This window comes from Sander lucioperca, chromosome 11 (assembly GCF_008315115.2).
Source record: "Sander lucioperca isolate FBNREF2018 chromosome 11, SLUC_FBN_1.2, whole genome shotgun sequence".
Taxonomy (NCBI): Eukaryota; Metazoa; Chordata; class Actinopteri; order Perciformes; family Percidae; genus Sander; species Sander lucioperca.
This window is the reverse complement of record NC_050183.1, coordinates 4,945,187-4,972,129: the sequence shown is the minus strand read 5'-3', so window position 1 is coordinate 4,972,129 and position 26,943 is coordinate 4,945,187. Positions and strand designations below refer to the sequence as shown.

General features: G+C 41.5%; 1 protein-coding gene and 1 long non-coding RNA gene across 8 annotated transcripts in view; one reads left to right on the top strand and one right to left on the bottom strand.

Annotated features, from left to right (window-relative positions):
• Nucleotides 1–26,943, top strand: part of ttll7 (tubulin tyrosine ligase-like family, member 7) — a 69,183-nt gene that overhangs the window by 17,966 nt on the left and 24,274 nt on the right. For all 7 annotated transcript variants that reach the window (XM_031307247.2, XM_031307250.2, XM_031307249.2 and 4 more), the window contains exons 8-13: nt 1,949–2,113; nt 5,210–5,368; nt 16,361–16,455; nt 18,980–19,127; nt 20,328–20,401; nt 23,261–23,396. In XM_031307247.2, coding sequence (XP_031163107.1) covers nt 1,949–2,113; nt 5,210–5,368; nt 16,361–16,455; nt 18,980–19,127; nt 20,328–20,401; nt 23,261–23,396 — 777 coding nt within the window. The remainder of the gene's footprint in view (nt 1–1,948; nt 2,114–5,209; nt 5,369–16,360; nt 16,456–18,979; nt 19,128–20,327; nt 20,402–23,260; nt 23,397–26,943) is intronic.
• On the bottom strand, nt 2,387–18,773 carry LOC116055324. The gene is made up of 3 exons (XR_004106263.1): nt 18,764–18,773; nt 14,280–14,384; nt 2,387–2,399 (listed from the first exon to the last, which is right to left on the bottom strand). It is a non-coding gene; the product is annotated as an uncharacterized LOC116055324 (long non-coding RNA).

The window sequence follows — 26,943 nt, the reverse complement described above, 5'->3', positions numbered from 1 at the left end:
TTGTAACTTATACCAGGACGTGCATCTTTATCTGTGTGCCATCTGTGCACAAGGCCAGTTTGATGAGTTGTAGACATACACACAACTGTTCATGGATTTTGATTAGAAAGTACATACACTTACCTAGTGTGGGGCCAGTCGATCAGGCGAGTCAGAAATGCACTACAGACAGATAGTAGAAGTAGATTCACAGAACAGTGTATTTGCCATGCACTGTCATGAATTGGAGCCGTGGGCTTGTGCAACTCAACAAAATCAAATTAGACACACAAACACAGGGGGACAGACGTTGGGAAACAAAATGCATATACTCATATACACAGTCAACAGTGCACAAATGCCAACTGACAACTGTAGGGCTGATATTGTTCACACACACACACACACACACACACACACACACACACACACACACACACACACACACACACACACACACACACAGAATGGGAAGGCATACTGTATGCACACAGCTGAGCGTAAATGTCCACATGCCAGATGTCTCCTGTAATATCAGGCCACTCATATTTGCTTTGAGGTTCTGCACCTGCTGAAGCACAGTCTGTTGCTTATGATGGGATGCGCACACACACAGACATGCACACACACACACACACACACACACACACACACACACACACACACACACACACACACACACACACACACACACACACAGACACACACACACACACACACACACACACACACACACACACACGCAGAGCTTCATATCAAGCGTGATGCTTATCTACAATATGAACACGCGCTCAGATAGGCATGCTGGACCCCTCCTGTGACACAAATGTGTATTGTCTTACCCAATCTTTGACACATGATGGAGTGAGTCATGCCAGGGAGATGGATGTTCAATCCCACAGAGAGTGGCTCCCAGACAGCCATCATGGGCTGGAACGGCCTCCGGTCACAGCGTTATTATCTTGTAGGCTAAGGACAAGGATGTATTGTCTTCAACTGTGAGGGATAGTGTTTAGAGAGGAATACTACAAGGGTTACACAATGGCTCGTTATAATCAAGTATAAGAACCATTTTCAGAATAGAGCAAATTTTCATATAGCACAGTGTTCTGTTCTTTACTTTTCTTATGGCAACATTTCTTAGTCATTTAGTTGTTGCCAAGGGACACATTTGTGATGTTTTTGCTTTTCCCTTTATTCTTGTCTACCCATATTACTTAAGAGAACGTGGGTATGTGCACTGTGGGGATAAAAGCATTAACACCCTTGAGGATGATGTTGGCTGTGATGATTATCATCACTGACAAAGGTATAATTACACTAAAGAGCACTGGCACAGGTACCACAGCTATTAAAGTACAATATACAGTGTATATCTCTATCTACTATTGCACTTGCTTCAGTTATTTACTAGCCACAAGTATTAGATTGTGGTTGTCCTGGACAACGTTCAGCTATAAATGCATCTAACTGGAAGCAGGAAGCAGGTAAAAAAGAGCTACATTTCTTCATTAGCTCAGTAAATAAAGGAATTCAAGAAGAATAGAACGATTTCTTTGCAACAACAAGCAAAACATGCCATCTGGTGCAAATATGATCTGCTGTTGCTATGACATTTGATTTTGAATGTTGTCAGAGCTTGAAGAAGGCATTTACTTGTTTTAGTACACCACACACCTTTGACTCAGCAATCTACCACATCTGGTCAAATTGTTATTAGATACACTGTATTTTTCAATTTAAAGAAAAGGACCGGGGCTTTTTTGTTTAATCATTTAGATGATGGTATATTCAAGCTCTAAAATCAGACCTATTTCTCTCAGATCTGTGTTTCTATGTAAGAGCAATCCCATGTAGTTGATGCACTGCTAGCTTGTTAAATAAAGCTAGAAATTGTGAGCCAGAGACAGGTATGAACATTCTCATTGATAATGTTTAACACACTTCTAACTCCCCTTTGTCTCCACAGAGCCAGCTCTACATGCATCTGACCAACTACTCAGTCAACAAACACAATGAGAACTTTGAGCGAGACGAGACAGTGGACAAAGGCAGTAAGAGGTCCATCAGTTGGTTCACCGAGTTCCTGCGCACCAACGACTACGATGTGGCCAAATTCTGGGGAGACGTCTCTGTACGTGGGTAGTCCACCCAAACAGACACAAACATAGAAACACAGTTATATGCAGACATATCGTGGCGGATGTGTACTTCCACAAAGGATGTGCGGAATGATAACAAAACACCACAAATGCAAACAACACACGCGTGCATCCGTAAGTGTAATCTGTAAGCGTAGACTCATACTGCATAAACAGATGCTCTTGCTACTAACCAACACACCTTGCACAAAGAAGACAAGCTGACCCACGAAAGGTTTGATATGATTTGTTATGACAGTAATTCAGTGAGGTTCAGAGCTTTGTTTAACTCCAGGAAGAGCTCAGTGAAAACATCATTCCAGGAGGGTGAGTTCTTCCTATCTGCCACTACTCTCAACTCATCCAAACACCTTTAACTCATTCTCGGTTTTTCATCAGTCTTTTACCTCCTGTTCCTGATTCATTTGATTTTTTAACTTATACCCATGCATCACATCATATTCCCCCTGTCTTTATGTTACTACTCTTTTAGTCACTCCTTTCTTTTCTTTAGCCCCTGTTCTGTTTATGTTCTTTTCTATTTCATTCTTGTTGACCTTGACTTTTTGTCCTGCTGTCCGATGTCATTTGGGTTGTCATTATGGCCCCTCAGTGCTTGTTCTCTGTTTCACTGTCTGCTCTCATGATACAAGCATTCAATCTCAAAATCAAATTCCATTGGTTATTATACCAAGGCAAGGCAATCTTTTATTTCTTCTTTTCATCAGCTTTCACTTTTCTTAATGTTCATGTTGAACAAAGTGACGTTTAAGACGGTTGTAAGTCTGTTGTCCTTTAAGTTCTTGTTTCAGGATAGTTTCCATTTCTTTATTCTCCTCTCTTTTCCATCTTATGTAATTTCTCTATGGGCTCAATTTTGCCAAGGCATTATAGTTCTATTTTTTTCTTCCACTTCTCTTTACTTCAGTTCCTTTTCATCTCATCTTTCTTGTCTCTCAGTGGCATACCAGAGTGTCAACCAGACCGTCCTACTCCTCTCTCACCATTTTTGTCTGAGGTCTTTCCTCAGAAGTTGCACTACTTTGGTGTTAGTGCTGTCCGTTCGCACTCACACACTGTGTTTTGTTTCAACTCTGTATTTATGCTCTCTGCTCACTCTCCTCTCTCCTTCTCTTTTCACCTCTCCTCTTACATTTTGTTCCCGTACTGCCCTGACTCTTCCCGCCAACGGTCACGGTCAGAGAGTCAGAGAGTTTGTTTGCCAAAAGATCTGTGGGGGTTAAGAATATCGTGTATGTGTTTTTCCCCCCATGTTTTACTGACATCTCTTTCATATTAAGGCAACATTGATGTGCAGTATGGGGCAGAGTGTCCATGGTTTGACCAAGGACAGAAAGCAGCTTTTGTATGTGGGTGTAATTTTGAGAGAGATGTCTGGCTATGGCCTAGCTATAGAGGCCATACCGCTTTCTCTGTACCCAGCAGTCAGACTGGACAGAGAAAACTGCAGGCCAGCAGCACTGCGTGCAGTTTGACTGGTGAAGGGAAGCGTAGTGCAGATGGTGTGTGCGTCAGAGTGGGCATTTAGTAGTCAGTACAATGCAATAGTGACACATCCACTCGGATGGTACCATTAGAGTGACGTTAATCCATTTGATGTATTGAGTTTTTTGGTGGACATTCAGAAACAATAAAGGTTGCACTTGTGTATCAATGCAATGTGATCATCTTTGTCCTACAGGGCTTCAGAAAATAGTTTTTATGAAATTTTTGTTTTTTCTTGTGCATAAATGTATATTGACAGAACAATATCTCACTTTAGTGAATGACAATAACATTTAGCACATATTATTCCAACCAGTTGAAGCCTATCAACCATTTTTTTTTTTTTCAGTTAGTTTAATGTACTTTTATTCCTACTAAAGGTATGTAAATTTACTTACGAACTTTGCTTAATCCTGCCCATTGTTTAAATATCAGCCATCCTGCTGTCTCTACTACACTGAGAGAGAAAGAGCAGTGATGCTATTAAAACAGAGATGAGATAAATTAATCAAACACGCATACATAAAGTAGCTAAAATAATATACAAATGTATGCAGGGAAAATAAAAAGATTATAATATATAATAATTCAAAGAGGCTTATTAAAAAACATTTCAGCCCAAAGCTAACGAAACACAGGCACACATGCACAGTGCTAGGCAGTTGCCTGTGCTGCTGGGGGCTCAGGATAAGGAGGGAGGTAATGGGGGCAGGGACAAAGACACACACACACACACACACACACACACACACACACCAGCCAGTACTGGGGACTTCGGGCATAAACAACAGTAGTGGGAGCAGGTGTTTGTGCTGGGCAGCCTGTGGGTCAGAAGGGTGGATGGATGGACAGATGGATAGAGGTGTGTGAGCGACAGACAGATATAAAAGGGAGGGGGGCTGCCGCCTTATCAGGCCAGGGCCAGACCTCCATACCCCTCTTCTGCACCCAGCAGTCAGACTGGAGTGGGCAAACTCTAGGCTAGCAGCACTGCGTGGGACTTGATTGGTGAGGGGAAGCTTTGTGCAGTTTTTGTGTGTGTCAGAGTGAGCATGTTTACCCCAGCTGCACAGTGGGAGTAGGCAGGTAGGTAGCAGCCAGCAAACATACGTGCAAACACACACATGAACACAGGTTGGGAGCCACACAGATGGACCACCACCAACATTGGTGAAAGTCTGTGTGTGAGTGAAATTTAAAATGTTCTGTGCCTGTAACACTTTCTGTTTCTCCCCGGCTTTTATACTGAAAGCATAGTTTGAGACACAGAAGAATTGGATGTAGTCCTACCTCTTTAAAGCAGGTCTGTAGGTTACAGGTCTAGTATGTGTCATGATTACTCCATTGTCACAATTTAGACCTAAATCTTAAGGTTGAAGCATTTGTCTGAAGTCGCAACCTGCAATTAAAGCCGAACTCCTATTTGCACCATTTTCAGACCTTTAATTAGCTGCTATAAAGATTTGCAGCTACTGTACGTTTTTTTAGGATGAATGCAACTGACGAAAAGAAAAAGTAAGATTTGTGCTCTCTTTGTCAGCTCAGCTTGGTGAGTCTCTCTCTTTGTGTTTGTGTCCTGCCAGGAGCTGGTGGTGAAGACTATAATAGTGGCTGAGCCCCACGTGCTGCACGCCTATCGCATGTGTCGCCCCGGCCAGCCACCAGGGAGCGACAGCGTCTGCTTTGAGGTCCTGGGCTTTGACATCATTTTGGACCGCAAACTCAAACCCTGGCTACTGGAGGTACAACTCCGTATGTGTGTGTTTATGTGTGTGCCGTGTGTAAAACGGCGGCGTAAGTGTGTTTCTCGTTTTTTCCTAGTGATTTCTTTCTACTCGGCCATTGCTGGTTGAATTTTTTGCCATACGAAATAGAAGTGTATTTTAAAGGGAGTGTAAAGGGACAGTATAATTTATTAATTGGGATTTTAAAATGTTATTAATTTTGTGAAGTATATTATGTCAATCTTGATAACATTTTTGAACTTTAAAAAATATTTAAAAATAACTAAAGTGCATTAAATTCTGTGATTTATGAAATTTCATTCGAGGGAGTATATGTGTTTGCCAGTCAGAAAGAAGAGGGCTGCAATCTGTGCAATCTCACCTGTCTATGCTGCTACTAAAGTGACAGCGGCTCCTAAACTGAAGTAATGTGGCATCAGCAGGAGAGAGGGAGACGTTGTCCCGCACTGACAGAAAGCATAAACACACACTGATTTTGCTTACAACGCTCGTCCTTGGTGCGCAGAAACACACAGAAACACCCACACAGTCTCAAGTACGTATTTTTCTCCCCCGAACACAAGCAGAGACACATTCCCATGTAAAATGAAAGGAACTTACACAACCACAAACTTGCACACACAATTACATGCATGTGTGCATCCATACACACCTATGTATACAAATAGAAATGCATGCATACACAGCTGTATTTTAGATAAGACCAAGACCCCTATTCCTCATACAAAGGCACACACACACACACACACACACACACACACACACACACACACACACATACACACACGCAGGGTAAAAAAATATAGGTCAGGATGGCAGGTTGACTAGCAAGACAAGTCATTCAGGAGATGTATTCAAGTTCAGCATCCACTCCAGGATTTCTGTCTCACCATTCTGATGTCAGCCAGTCAGTTAAAGTGTGACCTAAATCCTTTAACCCAAAGTGGCTGCGCGCCTTTCCCCCCCTTTCCCACAAATTGACTCAAGGATGGGAAATGCCTCTGGGATAATTGTTTGTTTTACTCCATCATGACAACCCAAAATAAATCTTGCGATTTCCAAAGCTTCTGATTTAAAGTAAAGTGGCATTTGATAGTTGGTTGGTGTTTTCAGAAGAGACATCGTGGAATTAGGGTGTTATAATTACCTGACTCTTTTTGTGTGGTTGAGCAATTGTACTATGACAAAAGGATGTACAAGAGAGAGCAAGAGGATGGTGTTACTTTTGACTGCTGGTGCACTGTGACAGTATATGTGTGTGTGTGTGTGTGTGTGTGTCTGTGTGTGTATGAGACATGGCAAACAGCCGTGAATGCAGTTGTTCCACTCCAGCAGTAATGATCCCCCCTGTGCTACTAGCAGCTCTCTATAACTCTCATCAATTAACATCCCACACACACACACACACACACACACACACACACACACACACACACACACACACACACACACACACAACCCTGCTTCTCTTTCACGCAACATTTACAGCAACAATCATTTATTTCCAAAATTCATCTGATTAGTCAGGGGATAGTTGCAAGCATAGAGACCTCTTCTCAAATCCTCACTGCGTACGCTGTCAAGCCTGAAAATAACTTCATTACCACTTTTTAACCTGTCGATGTTAATTCCTATTCTGTAGGGACGCCGCATGCAGCCTGGCCCATAGGCTGGTTGCCACAAACAGTACCCTATGGCAAGCCCTCAGGTCCAAATTAAATTTTTAAACAAATCACTTTGCAGCATTTTGTGGTAAATTGAATGTATTTCACTGCATTTCACCATTTTTTATTTGTTATTTCTGTCAACCCCTGGAGTCCCAAAACACTAAAAATTGTGTCAGGATCTCGGCCTTACAGGTTCGTTTTGAATTTGTGGACTTCAGCTCTCAAGTTTCTTTATTGGTGTCACTGTGAATTATGTATGCCACGCCTCGTTGGGGCTTTACCCAAGCTAGTGTTCTGACAATGTCTTCCTCTCTTACTCTTTAAAACGTCAAAGCTGGTTGTTGGACATGCAACCTCGCAGCCAGGAAATGAAAGTTCAACCAGTGTAAACTCAAAGCCAGTCGGATACCTGAAAGCTAGATGGTATCATGTATAAGAGACCCTGCCCTTTGTTTTTATATTTTTGGCTGCCATTTTGTGCCAGTGTATGTAGGAGGCTGGTGAGGGAAAAGAAACATGATTGCTTCTTACATCCTCCAATTACACATTCAGAAAATAGCCACTGTTTTTTTTTTAGAAAAGGTATTCAAAATAGTGCAACGCCAAACTCCGGTGATTAGAGGACAAACTTGCCTCTATCTTGCCATTGCAAGAAAACCTCTGTGATACAAGATACAAGAGCTCTTTGTAATCCGACAAGCACAAAGAGAAATCACAGCAAATATACTGATAACGAATAAGGATACTCAAGAGGAACAACCCACAGACCAGCACACACCTGCTAAGTAGCTTGTCACAGGGGTGAAAACAGAGTTGGCAAGAGTGATGCTTCTCAAACCAAGGCCAGGCATCAAACAGGCACATTGTGCTCAGAGCAAGTATAGAAGGGGGAGAAGAGAAGGTAAAAAGAGAGAGACAGGCTTTTGTGTGATCCTTATCTTAATTCAGCAGGGTTTTCAACACAAGTTTTACCTCCTATTGACATTCAAAACATCAGCACAACATAGGCGCTCACACATACACACACACACACACACACACACACACACACACACACACACTTGCCCAAATGGCGTAACCCGAGACGTTCACTTTTATTAAACCAACCCGGACAGCATCTGTGTCTCGTATAGTAAAGTCGTTTCATTGAGCCGTGATCTTCAATCCACACAGACACACACACTCACGCACAGTCTGCTTAGTGCCAAGGCTTTTGCTTTTAGGGTTTTATTGAGTTTTTTCTTTGTCTTTTAACAGCAAAATAATAATAAAAATAGCTAGACAAAAACACCATTGAAAACATAATCGATGCAGAAATAAACATACATTTACTTTAGCTCAGGAACCGTGTTATGATACAGGCTTTACTCATAAATTCTGCTCGTACATGGTGGTGTCTTAAAAATGGCAGTCTCCAAATCCATAATGAGTCATAAGGAGTGCATTTACTCAATCCCAAAATATAGCAATGGGACAGCATTATTACCCCTGCTCCCCCCTCCTCTCTTAAGTTTATCCAGGGCCCATGTGCTGTAAGCCGGCATGACAAATAACGTCAAATGGGAAACAGAATTACTAGAGGTTTGGTGGGTGATGGGCGAGGAAAGAGAAATATATACACACACAAAATAACTATTCCTTTAAATGCTCTACCCCTTGTATCTGAACCCAACAGAGTACAACTCATTGTTCTCATGGGGTCCTGATTGGTGTCCATGGACCACAACACAAGGACGGGTGGATTGAGGCCCAGCCTCATTACAGGCTCTGGCTCACTTAATATTTTTGTTTGCTAACAAAACAAAAACTAAAAACTTAAGCTGGTCAACTCTAAATAGGAAAAAAAGAGTTAGAAATCTTCCTGGTCTATGAGAATCTGTTTCTATAGTGTCAGGCTCCAGGCAGCTCAAAGACAGGTCGGTCTGCTTGTTAGGGCCACAGTCAGTGTGTACATATGTAGGTAAAATTAAATTAGTTAGTGTGCGTGAATCTATGAAGTCTACATCTGTGTGTGTGTGTGTGTGTGTGTGTGTGTGTGTGTGTGTGTGTGTTTTTGCTTGCACTATAAACACATACTGTATGCACTTTGAAAGCCACCATGTGCAACTGTGGGTGTTTCTGTGTCTCTTGTGTATGTGTCTACTAGCTATCTGTGTGTGTGTGCGACTGCATCTGGATGTCTGGGAATAGTGCTCTGTGGTGTGTGTGTGTGTGTGTGTGTGTGTGTGTGTGTGCGTGTGTGTGTGTGTGTGTGTGTGTGTGTGTGTGTGTGTGTGTGCGTGGTTGGCCATTCTGATCTGCCTACCAAAACAACTCCAGCCCACAGCCCGTCTTTTTATCCAGTCGGAGAGGCATGGAGGAACCCTGCTTAAAACACAAAAACAGACCAATTCAGTATGTAACGGAATAAAGAGAGGAGGAAGAAACCATGTTTTCCAACTTTCATGGCATTTTATCTGTAACTGTTCAGTATTGAGATGCCATCGGACACAGGAGCTTAGGCAGCTTGATTATTGATGGCTGCAACTTAACTACCATCTTCTCATCCATCTCTTTTCCTTTCTTCCCCTCTTGCCCCCCGTTCAGGGCGGCTTGTGCAGAGTGATTGGCAGCTAATGAGGCAGGCATGGTTAGGTCAACCGTAGCACTGGTTTGTTTGTGTCTCAGTGTGTTTGTGTGTGTGAATGGGCATTATGACAACAGACCAACAGACTGCAGCTGGACTGCTCCCCTAAGGGTGGTGATACTTCACCCCTCCTCTCCCTCCATTCACCACTTCCTGCTGCTTTCCTTTCTTTCTGTGCTCTGTCCCCAATTGTTTCAAGATGACTTTGGTTTGCCTATCCATCCCTCAGAGTCAACATAATCCAGACTTCCTTTTCTTTTGAGTGCAAGTGTGTGTGTGTGTGTGTGTGTGTGCATGTACGAGTGTGCACGTGTGTGTGTGTGTGTGTTTGTGTTGGGGGTGTGTTTGTGAGGAGCAATCTGCGCTGGCAAGTGTAAACAGATGCCAGAATACACACATACACATAGAAACAAACACGTACACCTATTTAAGGACAAATAAAGGATATTTTTTCTCTCTCACATCCCCAACACCTACAGAGACTGCAAATGAATTACAACTACTGAAAATACTGTAAATTTCTTGTGTGGAAAAAAATAGTGCCTGAAAACTCTTAATTTAAATTCTATTTCATATGTGCAAATTTTACATTCTTATAGCTTTCCATAAAAGTGTGAAGCGTAGCCTTTCAAAGCGTAGCTGTTTTCTTCTGAGTTTTAGAAGAAGGATTTTGAGGTTAGCCTGCCTTTCAGAAATTTGAGAAGTGTTTTCTAACCCCTACAGCAGCCGAACCGAACATTATTGTGTATTCAGGGTGATTAAGGAGGAATTTTCTTGCTGCCTGTGCTCTCCAAATAATTTTCATCCCCTTATGATTGAATTTTCTAGGGTGAAAAATGATGAATGAGAAGAATACATACAGTTTGATATACTCAATTATCTTTCAGAGTTTCTTGCACCCTTCCACCTTTCATTCTCCTTTTGCCTTTGATTAATCTTTGGCACTTAGTGGGATTCATTCTTATTTAAATGTCCATGGATGTCTTCCTTAGCTCTGTGGGGGCGCCTTTCTCCCTGTGAACTCTAGGTGGCAGTAGTTACCTACGAGCCACTCTTTGGCTTATAAGAGGTTTATTAAAGAATAATTAGAATGATTTATGGGACTGTCTGTCTCTATCCACATCCATTTTCCCCCAACATGACTATTTCATGGAATAAGTATCAAATTAGAAGCGCACAGGCCTCGTATGTGGGGCAGTTGAAAACACCCCACAACATTTAGTCATTTATCATCAGGCATGTATGGCAACATCAGCGACTGTGTGTGTGTCTCTGTTTTTGTGTGCATGCATGTGATTGAGAGGGAAAATATATATTGCATGTTTATGAGTGACATATGGAACTGTAGTGTGTGTGGTTGAGTGTGTCTGAGACTGTAAAGGAAGAAATATATACTCTTGCATATTTATGACAGTCTCGGACCTGAGGTTGTTTTGTTGATATATTCACGCATGTTTGTGTGTGCGGCTGCATAACTATGTCCACTTCTACCTTTTTGTGCACCCGGAGCACCTTTTGCTTTTTTGTGGCTGTGTCAGATTGTATCTCTGTGTGTCTTCAAAAAAAAAAAAAAAAGCAACACTCCCGCACCCTGCCAACCAGCCAGCCAGGCAGGTCAGGCTGACTGGTGGCTAAGCTAAGCGTTGGCCCGCTCACTCCCAGGACCTTTACCAGCAGCTCAGCTTGCTCAGCTAGAATTTCCCTGTGTCTGACTGGACCACTAAAAACACCACAAAAAGAACAAAACAGTGATTGATAAGACGGCTGAAACAAGAGAGCGACTTAACATGGCGGCCAGCTGTCTGTCTTTCTGTCGCTCTGCTACTCATGCTCTCCCTCTCCGCCTCGCTTTCTCATTCCACCATTGTGCAGCAACAAACACTCCATTCTGACAGCGGTTGAACTGTGCCGATACCCTCGAGTGTGCGGGGCAGAATGGGAGGCTTGTCAAAGCAAGGGTTGTTTACACTTTGCCAGGAATAATAAGAAGGGGTCGTTTTTCTGAACTGATTAATCACGATGCAGCCCTTGCACTTGTTTGACGAGTATTCTAGACACAGAATAGATGTGGAAGGGGGGAAGCAATTTGTTGTGGAAAGAAAGCAGCTGATTGTTGTTGATCCATTGGTGTTGCTATGTTATTAGGGTCGGTGTGACACATCAGAAGCCACAGGCGCAAACTGTTTGATGCCACAACATTTTCAACAATGTGAGTCATATGATAATATGTTAAAATTGTAAGGATTTTGTTTGTACTGGGTTTATTCATAATTGAAATGATAACAACAAATTGTTAGACAGAGACTTTTTCATTATATAGTATGAACTGGGATTGAGTTAATATCTCTAGTTGTGCAGAATGACCCATGGCTATGTTAATTATAATGTTATTGTTAGGGTATGATTTTGCTTATCCTTGAGCAATACACCCCACAGGGGCCAGACATTATAAGACTGACCCTGCATCCAAACCAGAGGGTAAAGACAATTCCCCACTTGGAAATTAATAAACTATATGAAATCAAATGAGAAATATTACATTCGCTATACAATTCAAACTACATGGATAGTTGAAAAAAAATGATTACTCCCCCCCTTCCACATGCTTTATTTGCCTTTATAAACACTGGCAGGTTACTTATGTGTCTCAGACCCACACCTCCAGGTGCAGAAAATAAAAGAGTTACATGTCCTGTACAGGGTACGTTAATGATTTACAGCTCACCCTCGATCTTTGTGTCCTTAACTGGGTGATCAGATGAAAATAAACCTGTCCTGTGAAAAATTACAGGCCGATATGTTCTTTTCCTACATACACATTCAGGCTACATTGATACAATGCTGATGCAGAACCAAATCAGAACATAAGTAAAAAGGAGTTTCTTATCTTTTCATCTGACATTTTTATTGAATGCATCTTGGAGCAACCGAGGGCTCCTTTAAGACCCTGCCAGAGTCACTTAAGGAAATCAGAGTGGGGGTTTTGGGAGCCTGCAGGGGTTCATTAGGACCAGACTGGTCCAACTTCCTCTGCCAGAGAGGAAAAGGAGAACACAGAAACACAGAGAAAGAAATGAATAAGAGAGGTAATGACCAGAGAGTGAGGGCTAGCAAGTGGAAGGGGGGGTTGAGAGACAGAAAGAGTGGGGAGAGAAACAAACCAGAAGAAGAGGCAGGCAAAGACGGAGAGAAGAAGGGGAGAGACGAAAGATTGAGGGAGAGCAAAGAGAGACAGCGAGTGCTACAATGCCAGTCTACTCTGTGACAGCTTGACACCAAAAATCAAACTAAGAAATGAAGACAAGGAACAAGACAACCGTCGCTAGGATCACTGCCAGTCTGGCTGTTACCTATAGGCTACGGCGCTCTAAAGCCATACTCTTTTCATTGTGGCTGTCATATCAGGGAGTGCTTTAAATGAAAACAGACCTCGTCCCTCTTTTTCTTTTGTTTCCTTAGGTAAGGTACTGTAGGTTGAAGTGGAGCTCTGTCCTTCTCAGCACACAGAGGGATGTATTGTAGACTTCAATCTATTGAGTGAAAGAGTTGGATCGGGTCCCTGTTCCTTTTTTCCTCTTTGCACTGGAAGACATTCATCACCCACCCCCTTCCTTCTGAGAAATGGCTGCTGTGTAGAAAAACGCACGTGAGTGCGAGCACACACTTACGAAGGCACGCCTATACAAACTTATGTCATGTTGAAACAGATTTAGTAGCTCACTTTGATTGATTGATTGATTGATTTCTGGACCAAGACGATAAAACAGTAATCCAAAGGATGACATTCTAAAGTAAAATACTTATTTCCAGCACTTGTGGTATTTGTGCATCTATCCTCTGAACTAGTGGAAGAGACTTGGGCAGTGATGGCTCAGAAAAGGTTATACATTTGCTTCAGGTTAACATAGACAGCTACAGTTTGGGATATTTTTTCATATCCTTGCATGCTCTTATTCACCTTTGATCAGCTCCTCCTTGTAAAACCATTTTCATATCAAGGGAGTTTTGGGTTTAGGTGTCTGACTGAGGGACAATTTAGGAGTAGCCGTTGATGTAGGTAACAGCTTTACTAGGGTTGGGTATCGTTTGGGTTTTTTCCGATACCGGTGCTAAAACGATACTTTCAAAATGGTGCCGGTGCCTAAACGGTGCCTGAACCGAAATATATATAATATATAATGTACTGTATATAATATAAAATATAAAAAAAGGAGCACAAAACGACAGTTGGCTAAATTAAAGAACGGCTTGTTTATTGGTAAGGCCATATGGTCAAAATTAAATGATTAATTAATAATGTAATGACAATAACTTAAAATGACTTATTTCATCAGTAAATTGCTGGTAAACGACAAAAACAAGCACCAGATGGGAAAAGGGTATTCTACAATGACTTTGAATGCACCACAGGGCTGGCGAGTTTCAAGTAAATGCACCAGCTGCGGACTGTTACGTCCTGGTGTTGGAATCCTCTACAGGGAAATACAGTCACACTTTACACCGCTAAAGGTAAACTGTCAGCATTTTAACCATTGTGTTTAATCCAGCTAATAGCCAATGGTAACGTAGCGTCCTGTGCAGGGATGCTTCTGAAAAAAAAAAAAAAAAGTCAGACTCCGAAATGAGGCACCGAAATTTTCGTTCTTATTCGGTCTCGTTACTATCGTTTACGTCAGAACCGGTGCCTTATTGGCACAGCGTTTCGTTACCCAACCCTAAGCTTTACTGATTCACTTAAGTCTGCACAGATTTATGTTTGCTTTTTTTTAGAGCTGGCTTGTGATCCAAATGGACAATCTTTCAGTAGTTACCAATCTTTTTTGGGCTACCTGCCCCACCGCTGGCAACACAGTCAAATGCTCTTGCTCGCTCAGTTCCTTGGAGCCTGGTTGTGATGTAAATATTATCTTACAGCACTGTTCCCAAACCTGCCACACAGCAGAAAGCATCTTTGTGTCAGGATTAGTAATGGCTAGTTTAGAAGAAGGGAAGAGAAAGAGGTACGGAGTTTCTGAGTGCTACCCCCGCAACCTTTAAGACGCTTCGCACATCTTTGTAAAGAGCTTTCAGGTTTTGTTGCTGATTTTCAGCCCAAATATCTTTATGGTTTGAAATGGCCTAATGTTGCACACCAACATGTTTTCTCATTGGTCTCTTAACTATTTTTAACCCAAGATTCTAAATGGTGGATAGAATGGATCCATAATGTACTCTAAAACCTCTGATTGGCTCAGTGTTGCTCCATTACTGAAATCTTGATTTGTAATTGGCTGCCGTGCTACTTTGATGAATTCAACTGTATCCAACTGCTTAAAGGAAGATAGGAAGATGACAAATGTTTCTGACACAAATACTCACTCCGACTGCAGATTAAGGCTACTGGGAAGGATGCATTTCCAGCTACACTTCTAGCACTGTTAGCAGTGATTTTTATTTTAGTTGAAAATAATCATTGATTTTCACCAACGGATACAGCCATGTTGGGTCATAGTATGTGAGTAGTCAGCTCCACAGACTAAAAAGTGAGAGACGGCATGTTTCATTCAGTGTGGCTAAGTTAACATTGGTTCGTTTCCACCTGATAATAACCCCTATGTCTTTGTACACTGTACAGTATACATTTCCATACATCTTTTTAACAATAATAACACACATTTTCTAATTAAAAAGAATACATGTGTATTGATAGTATGGCAAATCTAATGACATCAAACGTTACCAAACATACTGGTGTTCCCACATGAAAAAATTACAATAGGAGTAGACCTGACTTATCTCAACAATCAAGGTGTATTCATCGAGCCTTTCGGTGGGCATGTGTTGCATTGTCACTTGAAGTCACCTCATAGGAAGACACCATTCCAATCACGATTGCCAGTTCATTCACCCTCCTTCTGCACCTCTCTCCTTTTGTTGGTCCTTTTGTTGTCTCTCACAATCTCTCTCTTTTTTTTTTTTTTACCTTGGCAGAGAGACAGAGGGAACATAACAAAGAGTTAAAGGGTAGAAATGATTTGTTGTGTCAGATATCTGAATACCTTGCACTGGTGCTGGGAATTGTTCTGTTAAGAAAGGTAAGCTGCTCTTGAATTTTTCCCTGGGTGATACTGGCTTTTGTACCTCAAATCACAGGTGGCTTATTCTGTTCTCGCTCAGTTGACTCTCTGTGAGCGCACTTGATTGTATATGATGGGATTGAGCTGAGTGCTGGTTATTCATTGATGCTCACAAAGAGATTATTGGTGGCAGTGGTACAGATAGGTCTTGCAGTGCCTGGCATACTTAAGTTACAGAGTCATGGACTGCTTGTTGTGGTTGGCTGAAAAGGGCAGGGTCACTAATCTAGTGACAGTTTAACCTACACAATCTGTTCCTGCACTCATACACACATAGGCTCTTCTTATGCACAAGCATACACACATCAGTGTCAGACAGGATTTATGCCCAGGCAAAGGCTAAGAGTTCCAAAGTGTCCTTCAAAGTGAAAAAACTATCTATCTTTCTCCCCTCTTCTCTCCTTCTTGGGGAAACCGATCTCTTTTTTCCAAAGATGCTCTAAATCCACTCCTGTAATTGCATAGCATTTCTGTCTGCTGAATTGAGAAGAAAAAAGAATGAAGAAGAAAATAGATGAAGTAGGAAAAAAACCCAGAATATTCTTTGAATGTTTCTCTCCTCTTCTCTCTTCTCTGGCAGATCAATCGAGCTCCGAGCTTTGGGACCGATCAGAAGATTGATTACGACGTGAAGAAAGGGGTGCTGCTCAATGCTCTTAAACTCCTCAACATTCGGTACTGTTCTCCACCACAAACATACACACACGCACACACGCTCACAGAAAGACACACATAAAATGCATCTAGGGGCCCATTAAGCTTCATGAACAAAGGCAAGCAAAGCTCACGTCAAATTTTGCTTTACAGGGCTCTGAATGTTTAAAGATTTTGATCAATTCTTTCAGTTTCTTTATTTGGCAACTTTGGAATTACTTTGATGCACGGCAAAATTCAGCCCTCATCTTGTTTTGTCGTGACATTAGTCTAAAACTAAAAGGTTTACGCTGTGGACAAAAAAAATTGCTCTTCTTGTAAATTTGTGTGTTGGTGCTGTGGTGGATACAAAGACAGATAATGGCCAATGTACGCTTCTACTGTGCGCTTTGCACACCCTTCAATTAGACAAACTGTGTGTGTGTGTGTGTGTGTGTGTGTGTGTGTGTGTGTGTGTGTGTGTGTGTGTGTGTGTGATAGGAACAGGATAACAGTATGTTCTGCTATCTGTATTTCAGAGTCTACATTGTTTACCCTGCTCTGTAAATTTACATTAGCTTCCTGTGTCACGTTTTTACTTTGCTTTGCGGTTGTATTTGTTTGCCTGTCTAGGTTACACATACTGTCATTCTTGTTGTGTAATGTATTTTTTGTATATGTAGTGTGTGTGTTTGTGTGTGTGTGTGTGTTTGCTGGCATGCTTTTCTATCCCCTGGCTACAGCGAGCCTGTCCACTGATTGATCATCGTATACCAGACCTCTGGATCTCTGCTCTCTTTTTCTCTTTCTCTCTTTCTCTCTTTGTGCTTGCCCTCCTCTAAATATAGTCTCAACTCTACTAGGCACACGCATGAACAACTGCAACACACACACACACACACACACACACACACACACACACACACACACACACACCAATCAAAGGATCAATTACATGCAGCACCATAGATCTAGTTTGGGCAAGTGTGGTGAATGGTGCAGCTATCCCACATAAAAACTCACTCCATCCTCCCGCTCAGCTTCAGTCGACACAAGCAAATCTCTTATCAAAATGATTTGTTTCATGGCTGTTGTTTGCTGTGTTCCCACAGATTAAAAGGGGAGATTTGATTATTTCATGACAAATAAATCGTAAGAGCCTTGAAAGGCGGCGGGGAGTTCTTCCCACTGGACAAACTGCTTATGTTCATGCTGGAGTGAATGAGGGCTTTGTTCTACTTCGCTCACTTTTTCCTTATATAGTAATGGCTTTGCTTCCCAAAAGGGAGGGGTTGGTGGTGTGTAGAGGTAGGGTCGGCTCTCAACTCTGCTCACAACACCAACTGTATCAACGTGGGATCAATTCAGACCCGGCCGGGCATGGACATTGATAAACCTCAGCCCCCCAACAGCACTCAATATCCAATTTAAAGGGCCAGTGATTGACTAAAATGAATTGCCCTTTCTCCAGACCGCAATGGACCACTTGTTCAGAAATAACTGTCTGGTCCTGTTCATCCTGTGGTTGTCACTTTGTTTGTGTCTCGGCTGTATCTTTATTACTGTATTGTTGAATGTTTTGTGAGGGATTTTTTTAACTACCACAATGATGTGAAAAGGCAAATTCAGGTCAGTCCATCAGACTTGTATGCTGTCAATATTTCATCATTGTTTACAGCATTCGTGAAAACCTTTTTCTGCAGATAACATCTGTTCTTAACTGAGATGTATGTAGTGATAAAACAAGTATGTCACAAGTCAAGTTCTGAAAGAACTATTACAGTATGCGGCTACGAAATTGAAATGAGAAAGGAGTGCTTGAATGGTTTAAAGTGCTCATATTATGCTCATTTTCAGGTTCATAATTGTATTTAGAGGTTGTACCAGAATAGGTTTACATGGTTTAATTTTCAAAAAACATATTTTTGTTGTACTGCACATTGCTGCAGCTCCTCTTTTCACCCTGTGTGTTGAACTCTCTGTTTTAGCTACAGAGTGAGGCATTGCACTTCTGTTCCATCTTTGTTGGGAGTCCTACATGCGCAGTAGCTAGGTCAGCACTGCTAGGTAAGGACTACTAGCCAGTCAGAAGTGGAGTATGAGGGAGTGCCATGCTAGCAGCTAGTTCAGCATTATAACGTGTGTTACAAAGTGACGCACGGTCGTCATGGAAGTAAAGGCTGGACTACAATAGAGCTGTTTGGAGCAGCTTGTGAACAGTGTTTTCTGTTGGAGATGGTAAGTCCCTTTGGGGTGGGCTTTGTAAACCTATAACATGCACAAAAAAAGATATATAACACAATAAAGGAAAGGGGAAAAACCAAAAAGCATAATATGAGCACTTTAAGACAACAGGATTTCAGTCATAGTGCATTTATTTGTCAACAGCAGCTAAACCTGTGACAGAAAGATAATCGAAGATGCAGAGTAAAACAAACAGTTGTTAGAGCTTCTGTGGGAAAACCCCCAAAATGCACTGCAACACTTTGTATTCTTTGATAATGTACTTAAATGGTGATGTACTCTTTCCTTTCCTTTTGACTCTACTTGTTCTATGTTGATCCAGAGCCAGTGATAAGAAACGCAACCTGGCCCAGCAAAAGGCAGAGGCTCAGCGACGGCTCTATGGACACGGCTCCATGAAGAAGCTCTCGGCTGCTTCCTCAGACTGGGAGAAACAACGTCACACACTGGAGCGTAGGAGGGAAGAGCTGGTAAGGCACAAACAAAATAATAAACTATACCATTTGCTTTAAACCTTATCATTAACTACGAAAAGTGTGCTGAGCAAGACTGTGCTTCACATTTATACAGTTACACATATTCCCACCTGCAATCAGCCGAGCAAAACCACAATTCTCTGGCAACTGACCAACTGCAGTGGAGCATCTCGGATGCTAAGCACTTGCGCAAGGTGATGTATCTTGACTATGGTCAATTGAGTTTGGAGCGAAACTCATTCATTTCCTTACCCAGACTTTCAAAACAAGCCTGGGAACTAAAACAATGGCTGTACAGTCATAAGTCCTGATCATAACTTACGAGCTACATTTTAAGCTCTTTAAGCCACGCCAAAATGAGCACAAAAGGTGGCTTGGCTTCAGCTATTCAGGGACAGGTGCACATCAGAGACATTTGAAAAACACATCAATCAGTCAGTAAAAAACAAAAATGTGAAATTCTTATTTCTATAGGACGTGTTCACTTCAGTAAACGAACAATACATGTGTGTGTTTGTGCTATGCCCTTTCCTCAGGATTGAAACGAGAAGAAAAGGCTGAGCAGTAACTCAAGTTTCACTTACTATTTACTTTACGTCAGAGTCAAAGTTTTCTGAGACAAGCATACCATTTCATTATTTTCTCCTTGAAATGAAGGAGTCGGGGGAGCTTTTCTCATATATATATGGGAAAAAGTGGCAGCTACTAGTACTTTACGCCTCCCGTCCTCTTTGATTAGCGTTTTGATCAGCCACGGCGGTAATCAGTAGGAATAAGGAAAGATGGAGCAGAGGCAGAGATTTCAAAAAGGGGACTACCTCATGTTTGAGTGCTGTTATGGCTGAAGTGCAAGACCAGGTTCAGGTCTATTGAAAGCACATATCGCTCAGAGCTTAATGATACTGCAGTGCCAGTAGTGGAGCGAACCCCTCCTCTCTGCTTTATGCTAAATTGGCCAACTGAGCTCCACAATTATACCTTCTTCACATATCAATAAGAGGGTAGATGGAAAAAATGCCTTTTAATTATGAGGCATTGTTGGGTGAAACTACATTTTCCTCATCTTTCTCCCCTCTTGCCTTCTCGTTTTTAAGACTTTATTCTTTCTCCATTCTTAATAGAAGATAAGGTGAGGGTGGCAGTGACTATCACCTGAGAGATTTAGTCATTTTTCTCGTTTTCTCCCATTTCTAGAAAGAGCGACTGGCACAGGTCCGCAAGCAGATCTCCAGGGATGAGCATGAAAAGCAACATCTGGGGAACTACAGGTAAGGAAAAGCCAAACAGCCGGGGAGATGGGGCTCTCTTTCCAGGAACTCCACCCACTATACCAATACCAATACCAGCTCCGCTTACATTTATGGGGTCATCTGCAGAGCGCTACACTCTCAGGAGAGTAGATAATGCTTCTGCAGAAAGAACAAACAAAAGAACACCTTATGTTTAAAGAGCGTGAGGTGGAAAAATTAAGACTGAGAGAATATGTAAAATAGAAAGGGAGAAAGGAAATCTGAGGTAGTGTGTAATGTCGAGGTTTAAATTGTTACTCTCCTCTATTCACAATGTATTCTGCATTTTGGAAATTCAAATTAGCATGTATACTTTGCCCAGCCATTCTCCATCTCCTTCCCCCCACACCTCTACTCTTTTCTCCTCTAACACCAGCAGGGACTTTGGAAGACATCGAGCGTGTCAATTTTTAATAGTCACCTCACGGATGGAGCAGATCCACTTTAGAGCATGACTCAGCAACACCAAGTTTTGATTTGCCGCTTATCCCTTGCAAATTGTTAACGCTCCTTCACTCCCTCAGTTTCTCTCCCTGCCTATATCTCTTTATCCATGTACACACATACACATTTCCAGGTCTTGATTTTCTTTCTCTCTCTTTAATTTCTTGCACACACAGATACACACGCACGCACGCACACACACACACACACACACACGCCCTTCTTGTTGTCTTCCCAAGTGTAAGTGACTTCTTGACTCATCACTTGACTGAATGACTAGACAGAATACTGATCCCAGTCTGCATGAAGTGCTGTCACCTCCTTCCTCTTTTCAGACACGCAGCCAGACAGTCAATCAATCAGGCTGAGGTCTGTCTGGAGCACCCCTAATAAAGACCTCTTAGCATTCAAATGGTGTCCCGGCGCAGCACTGGAGTCTGATTAACACACTGCTTCTCATTATGAGTTCGGGTAATGAACTTACTTACATTTGGCTATTAGATGAAACTTGCATCACTTACAGACAAGCGAGGACCCTGTGGCATCAGAGGGAAACCCAGCTGGTTGATGCCATTGTTGTTGTTCATTTAACATCGTTTACACAGTTGGAATCGGGAAGCTTGAGAGAAACTGTTGACCAAAACAAAGGTAGTTTAAACTGATGTAAATGAAACATGAATATTACGTTTTTTCCATTGCCCAATTGAGAACATGTGGGAGGAAAATAAGCCTCAGCATTAAAATTACATTTAAAGAATATTGCAGGGTCACCCTCAAATAAAATGTCCATATGTTCAGAGATGGAAAGTGCCAAAAAGAGGGAACAGTTAACACCCACTATTAAAGTGTTGACCTTTTGCTTTTCAGTCAAGTGCTTTATGTTGCTCTTTGGGGATTGACAAGTTCTGGCTCTTTTCATATATTATCAGTTAAATTCAGTTTATCCCCCTGTTTTATCCCCCACGTTTTTCCACATTTCTCAGAGTGTCTCTCAAGAGGAAGAAAAGAATCTTGATCCATGTACCTTGAAGGTGGTTAAAAAGTATGGCAGTTATGAAATCTCATATAGGATAGTGCCAAGGGAAGGTAATACAGTGATTGATTCATCTCAGGCCACTCAACATTAAGTAGTTGCTTGATTTGAACTGCAGTAACTAAAGAAATGCATAGAATTGGGTCAACTTCTCAACAATATGGAAATGATGTACCCAGAACAGCATCTCTGCATAAAGTTGTTAAATAGCAGATGGGGTGCAGTAAAAGTTTTAATGGTAATGGTTGTTAAAATTTACTTGGCATTGTACTTTCACTAAAATCTACAACTCAGAAGCTGATATGTGTGAATAGCTCAGTAGTAACCAATATTTAGAAGCTGATAGAAAATGTAATGCTGCTGCATAAACATTAATTATATCTTTGTGTTTAAAAAAGGAGGTCTGTACTTTAACTCCCTGTTGATTCAAAAAGCCAAGTCGGAGATGTATTATGAGGCAGAGGTTTATACATTTCCCTAATCCCTTTAGGCCTAACATAAACACTGAGCACTGTTAAAACTAAGCAGAAGTATGCAGAAGGTGTAAATAGGCACATTAGTGAAGACAGCGACAAATATTTAAGTGCACATCTCAATGAGGGTGTGTGTGTGTGTGTGTGTGTGTGGGGGGGGGGGGGAAGCAGTTGTGCATTACTGTAATGCATTACACATGTGAAAAGACTGGATTGAAGTTTGTATAGTTTCTTGACTCAAGGTCTCCATTAATACTGCTTTCTTTCTTTCTGTCTGTCTTTTCTCCTTGCTCCCTCGATCCTGCCACTCACCTTTCTTTTGTCTCTCCATCATTTCACACCTCTCATTGAAATACTTATAATTCTCCCCGCCTGTGTTTCCCCTCGTGTGTGCTCTCTTTTCCAACCATCTACCACTCTCACCTGCTGTGCCTCGACCTCTCTGTGTCTCACTCCATCCACTCCTCCCTCTTCTTTCAACAATCTCTCCCTCTCTCAATCTTTGTATTTCTTTTATATTTCTTTCTTGCTCCTGTTCTTTATCTTTATATCTTTTTAACAACCCTCTTGCTCCACACTTTTCTTACCTTTCGTCTTTTTTCTGGCTTTTATCTGTTACGGCTCCCTCCCTCCCAATTCTGTCACTGCTCCTCTCACGTCGTTTCCCTCTTTTGCTGAACCCCAATCCCCCTCTTCTCTTTCTTTCCTTCCACCCCATCACTCCCACCCGCTTCCTTGTGAACCCAACCTCTGTTTTTCCTTTTTCCTCTATTTCATAATTTCTTCTCTCACCCTTCTCACCCCCTTTCTCCCTGCACTGATGACCCTCCTTCGCCTTTCTTTCTCCAATCCTCACTCTTCTTCTCTTGGTGTCTTTGCGGCCTACAGGCGTATTTACCCCCCAGACGACAAGCTGCTGTTGGAGAAGTATGAAAGCCTGCTCTCGGCCGCCTTTCAGACCTTCCTCGCCGGGCGAGCTGCCTCACTTCAAAAGGAAATGAATAATCCTCTGAAACGAATGAAGGCACGTACGTCAGTGGCAGACTGTCAGGCACACACACACACACACACACACACACACACACACACACACACACACACACGGAAACCTGCAGAGACCCACAATATACAGACACTTGTGGACAAGTGCCAAATGCCAAATAAAAGAAACACACACACACATTTCTATCAAGATTCAGCCCACAGAGACAAGAACGGATGTGCAAATAATGCGGAAAGTGTGCCGCAGTCCTGCAGATTTGTTAGAACGTCTGACAGAATGTCCTTCTTCTTCTCTATCTGCCTCGCTTTTCCACTGTCATTCACTTCGGCGCTCTACAAATATTTATTATACAGTGTACATGAGTTTCTAAAAGCAAATCAAATCCCTCAAAACAATTTCATTTTTGTTTCTTTACAGTTAGACACTCTTTTCAGTTTCCCCTGTCCTCGTTCTGTATCTTCCTGTCTTATTTCTTTCTTTCCGTCAAAGTTAGTTGTGAAGAGGCTTCGAACTTGATTACAGTTGCTGCCCACGTATTTGAGTGTACTTCCCTACAGGTTAATTATTTATTCATTAAGATTAAGGAATACACATTTTAAATATATATGCGGATACATGCCCAAATGCACACACAAACTTGTTTGGCCATGCACTAAGACATACGCATGTTTGTGCAGGGGTTGAAGTCATTACAGTATATAAATCCCAAGGCCTCTCTGCTACCAGGAGGAATATAGCTTCAGCTAAACCTTGAAGGTAAAGTTATGCAGAGACTTTGCAAAGACTTTCCATACACACAACTATACTGTAGACAGGAGGAGAGAGGGAATGTGTAGTGTTTAAATGGTGACGAGAAGGATGAGAAATATAGTCATAGTAAAGTAAAAAGATGTTGCGATTCTGTCTTTTTGTCACTTTTGTTTTTTGTGAAATACTTGTCACAGACTTTTTTAATTATAAACACACTTTGGATGATTTGAGTCATGTACAAAAAAATAAGCAACAGAGGACATTTTCTGTTTTCAATTCTGGTTATGTATTCAGAAAGAACTAATCAATTCATCAAAAAGACAGAGCAAGGCATTGTGGGACACACAGAAAATGTACTGCTTTTGGCAACTGAATAATAACAGTACTGAATATGGATATTTTTGACAGTAGTATTGCCATTACAAATTCATATGAAAGCATTGGGAGGAGATGTCATATGCAACTATTGCAGCTTTTGAAGAAACTAACCTACCTCGCAGTATGTTTTTCAGAAAGTTGTTCTGTCCTTTCAAGAGGGAAATCTGCAGATATTTTTAATAGAGATGTCAATCAAAGATCAAACAGAGTTGTACAGCAGGCCGAGGTTAGTTTAATTTAGTCAACACAAAGAGATGTGGCTCTCGTTCAAAGTAGGAAGGGGGATGAGATAATACGAACAAAGGACGCTATAGAGTTTGCTATCTAATAACATGATCATGAGTGACAACTGGACTGTCCTCATTAAGGGACATACTATAATAATTACTTCTGAGAGATCTTGGAAACGTATGGTAAAGTAAGGATGTTTCTGAATTTGAATATGATTTATTTAGCATACCAGGGAAGAATAAAACGTGATTTGAGTTACATTTCTTGATTTCATCAGGTGGTTTGTTTGTGGCCCTCAGTTTTGCTTTTGTGTCGTCATTGTCATTGACCTCAAACACTGACACAGAGTTTAGCTTATTTATAGCATGCATGAGTTTGAGTGCTATTGTTGCCAATTCAAGTAGTTCAAGTTGCCTGTTCAAGTACCAGTACTTGTTTTGCATTTAACTTTTATCTGCTCACAAAGCACAGTTTGATGCTCTTATGATTAACCAAAGCCTTTAATTTTGTGCTCCAGTCACAGTGCTTTGGTCTATAACCCTGTTGGGATCTATAAGTCATCATCTGATGTGCATTGCCTGTTTGGCTAGTTTTACCCGTTGCAAGAGGCCAAAGGTCATTTGCCAGCATGCCTTTAACATATCTGTCAAGTCTGACGGACATTGTACCTGACTCGTGTTTGCTGCCTTTGTGGGCTTCTCTGGGCCATAAATTGAAAAATGTCATGGATTGTCACACTATCAAAATAAATAAAACGTGTTGTAATCCTAACGATAACATGGTGATGCATTACAGAGCCTGGCTTCATTGCTGTGTGACAGACAACACACCCACAGGTTACACTGGTTTCTACAGGGTTTGCATCACCCTTCTCCCCACTTCCATTACACTTTAGGATTGACAGGTATTCATCAAATTGTTAGTTCTGTTGTTAGCTATCTACGTTATCTCGCTTTTTTCAGCTGATGTATTCCCATTCCTCCATTTTTGTCACATGGATACTGAAAACAAATAAATATTGTTGAGCAGGTGCATGCTCAGCCGGCCTGTAGCACTCTGCCAGTATAATAAAAGAGCAGAAGTACACAAGTGTGTGGGAGCACTTCACAGTCAGTGCAGTTCCTATTAAAGTGGTCTGCAAGCTCTGGACATATACATTAAGCAGAGGGATATAACGATTCGTAAGGGTGTGGAAGTAGTCTGTTTTAAAAACAGTAAATAGCTTTAAATTGATTTTCAGATGGAGTTTATGCTGGAGATAAAACAACACATTACTGATGTGAAGCGCCTGAAACCAGGACCAGCCAGTATCATCCAATACACTGCATTTGAAGCTGACGTTCCAGTCCAACCATCGCCACCTACAGGCAAAAAAAGTAACAGCAGCAATTTAGAACTGAAGATGTGCACCATCTACAGCAGGGGTGTCAAACTCAACTTTACTAAGGGCCACACTGGAAAAGGAGAATCGCATCAAGGGCCAGACATGTAGACTTTATTTTCATGCTTTTATTTTGAAAGTCAAATATCTTTGACTGTATTATTCCATGTCTCATATAGTCTTATCACTTACAGTTTGGTCCACATAAAGCCCTAAAAAGGCAGCAAATAGTTCCTTAGAATTTAGCAAATCAAGCAAAACAAAGATTACATTTTAAAAGTCGACTCACAGCAACCTGTTTACCAGCTTTAATTTCAAAAAGTCTCTGCTTCTGTGGGAATTTCTGGGATTCTCAAAGTCGGCAAATCAACCATATTCTGCTCTAAGTGTCGTGTAGTTGCCGTTTGATTTTTGTTTTGGTGCACAACTAGGCGGGCCAACATTTATTGTGAACCTAAATTGATATGCGGGCCGGATCAAAACCTGCCAGCGGGCCTTGAGTTTGACACATGATCTACAGGCAACCAAAGTAATAGTGCCTGCTCTTGTAACCCATGCCACCTACGTAATTAGTGTAGGAAACTGCATTTTTTTTTTTTACAGCTGTAGTTTGTTATGTAACAATCTTTTTAAAATTGGAATATATTTTTATGCTGAACAGTGGGAGTAGAAGTGTCACTGTCTATCCTCTCTCCACAAAGCCAATCCTTGCTTTGAAGGAGAAATGAGAGTCTTGAGGTTTTTTTTCCATCTAAAAGAATAAGCCCAGTTTTACCTACAGTACAGAAGTTTTCTTCTGGCTCAGGGGTATGTGTGTGTTTTTTTTGG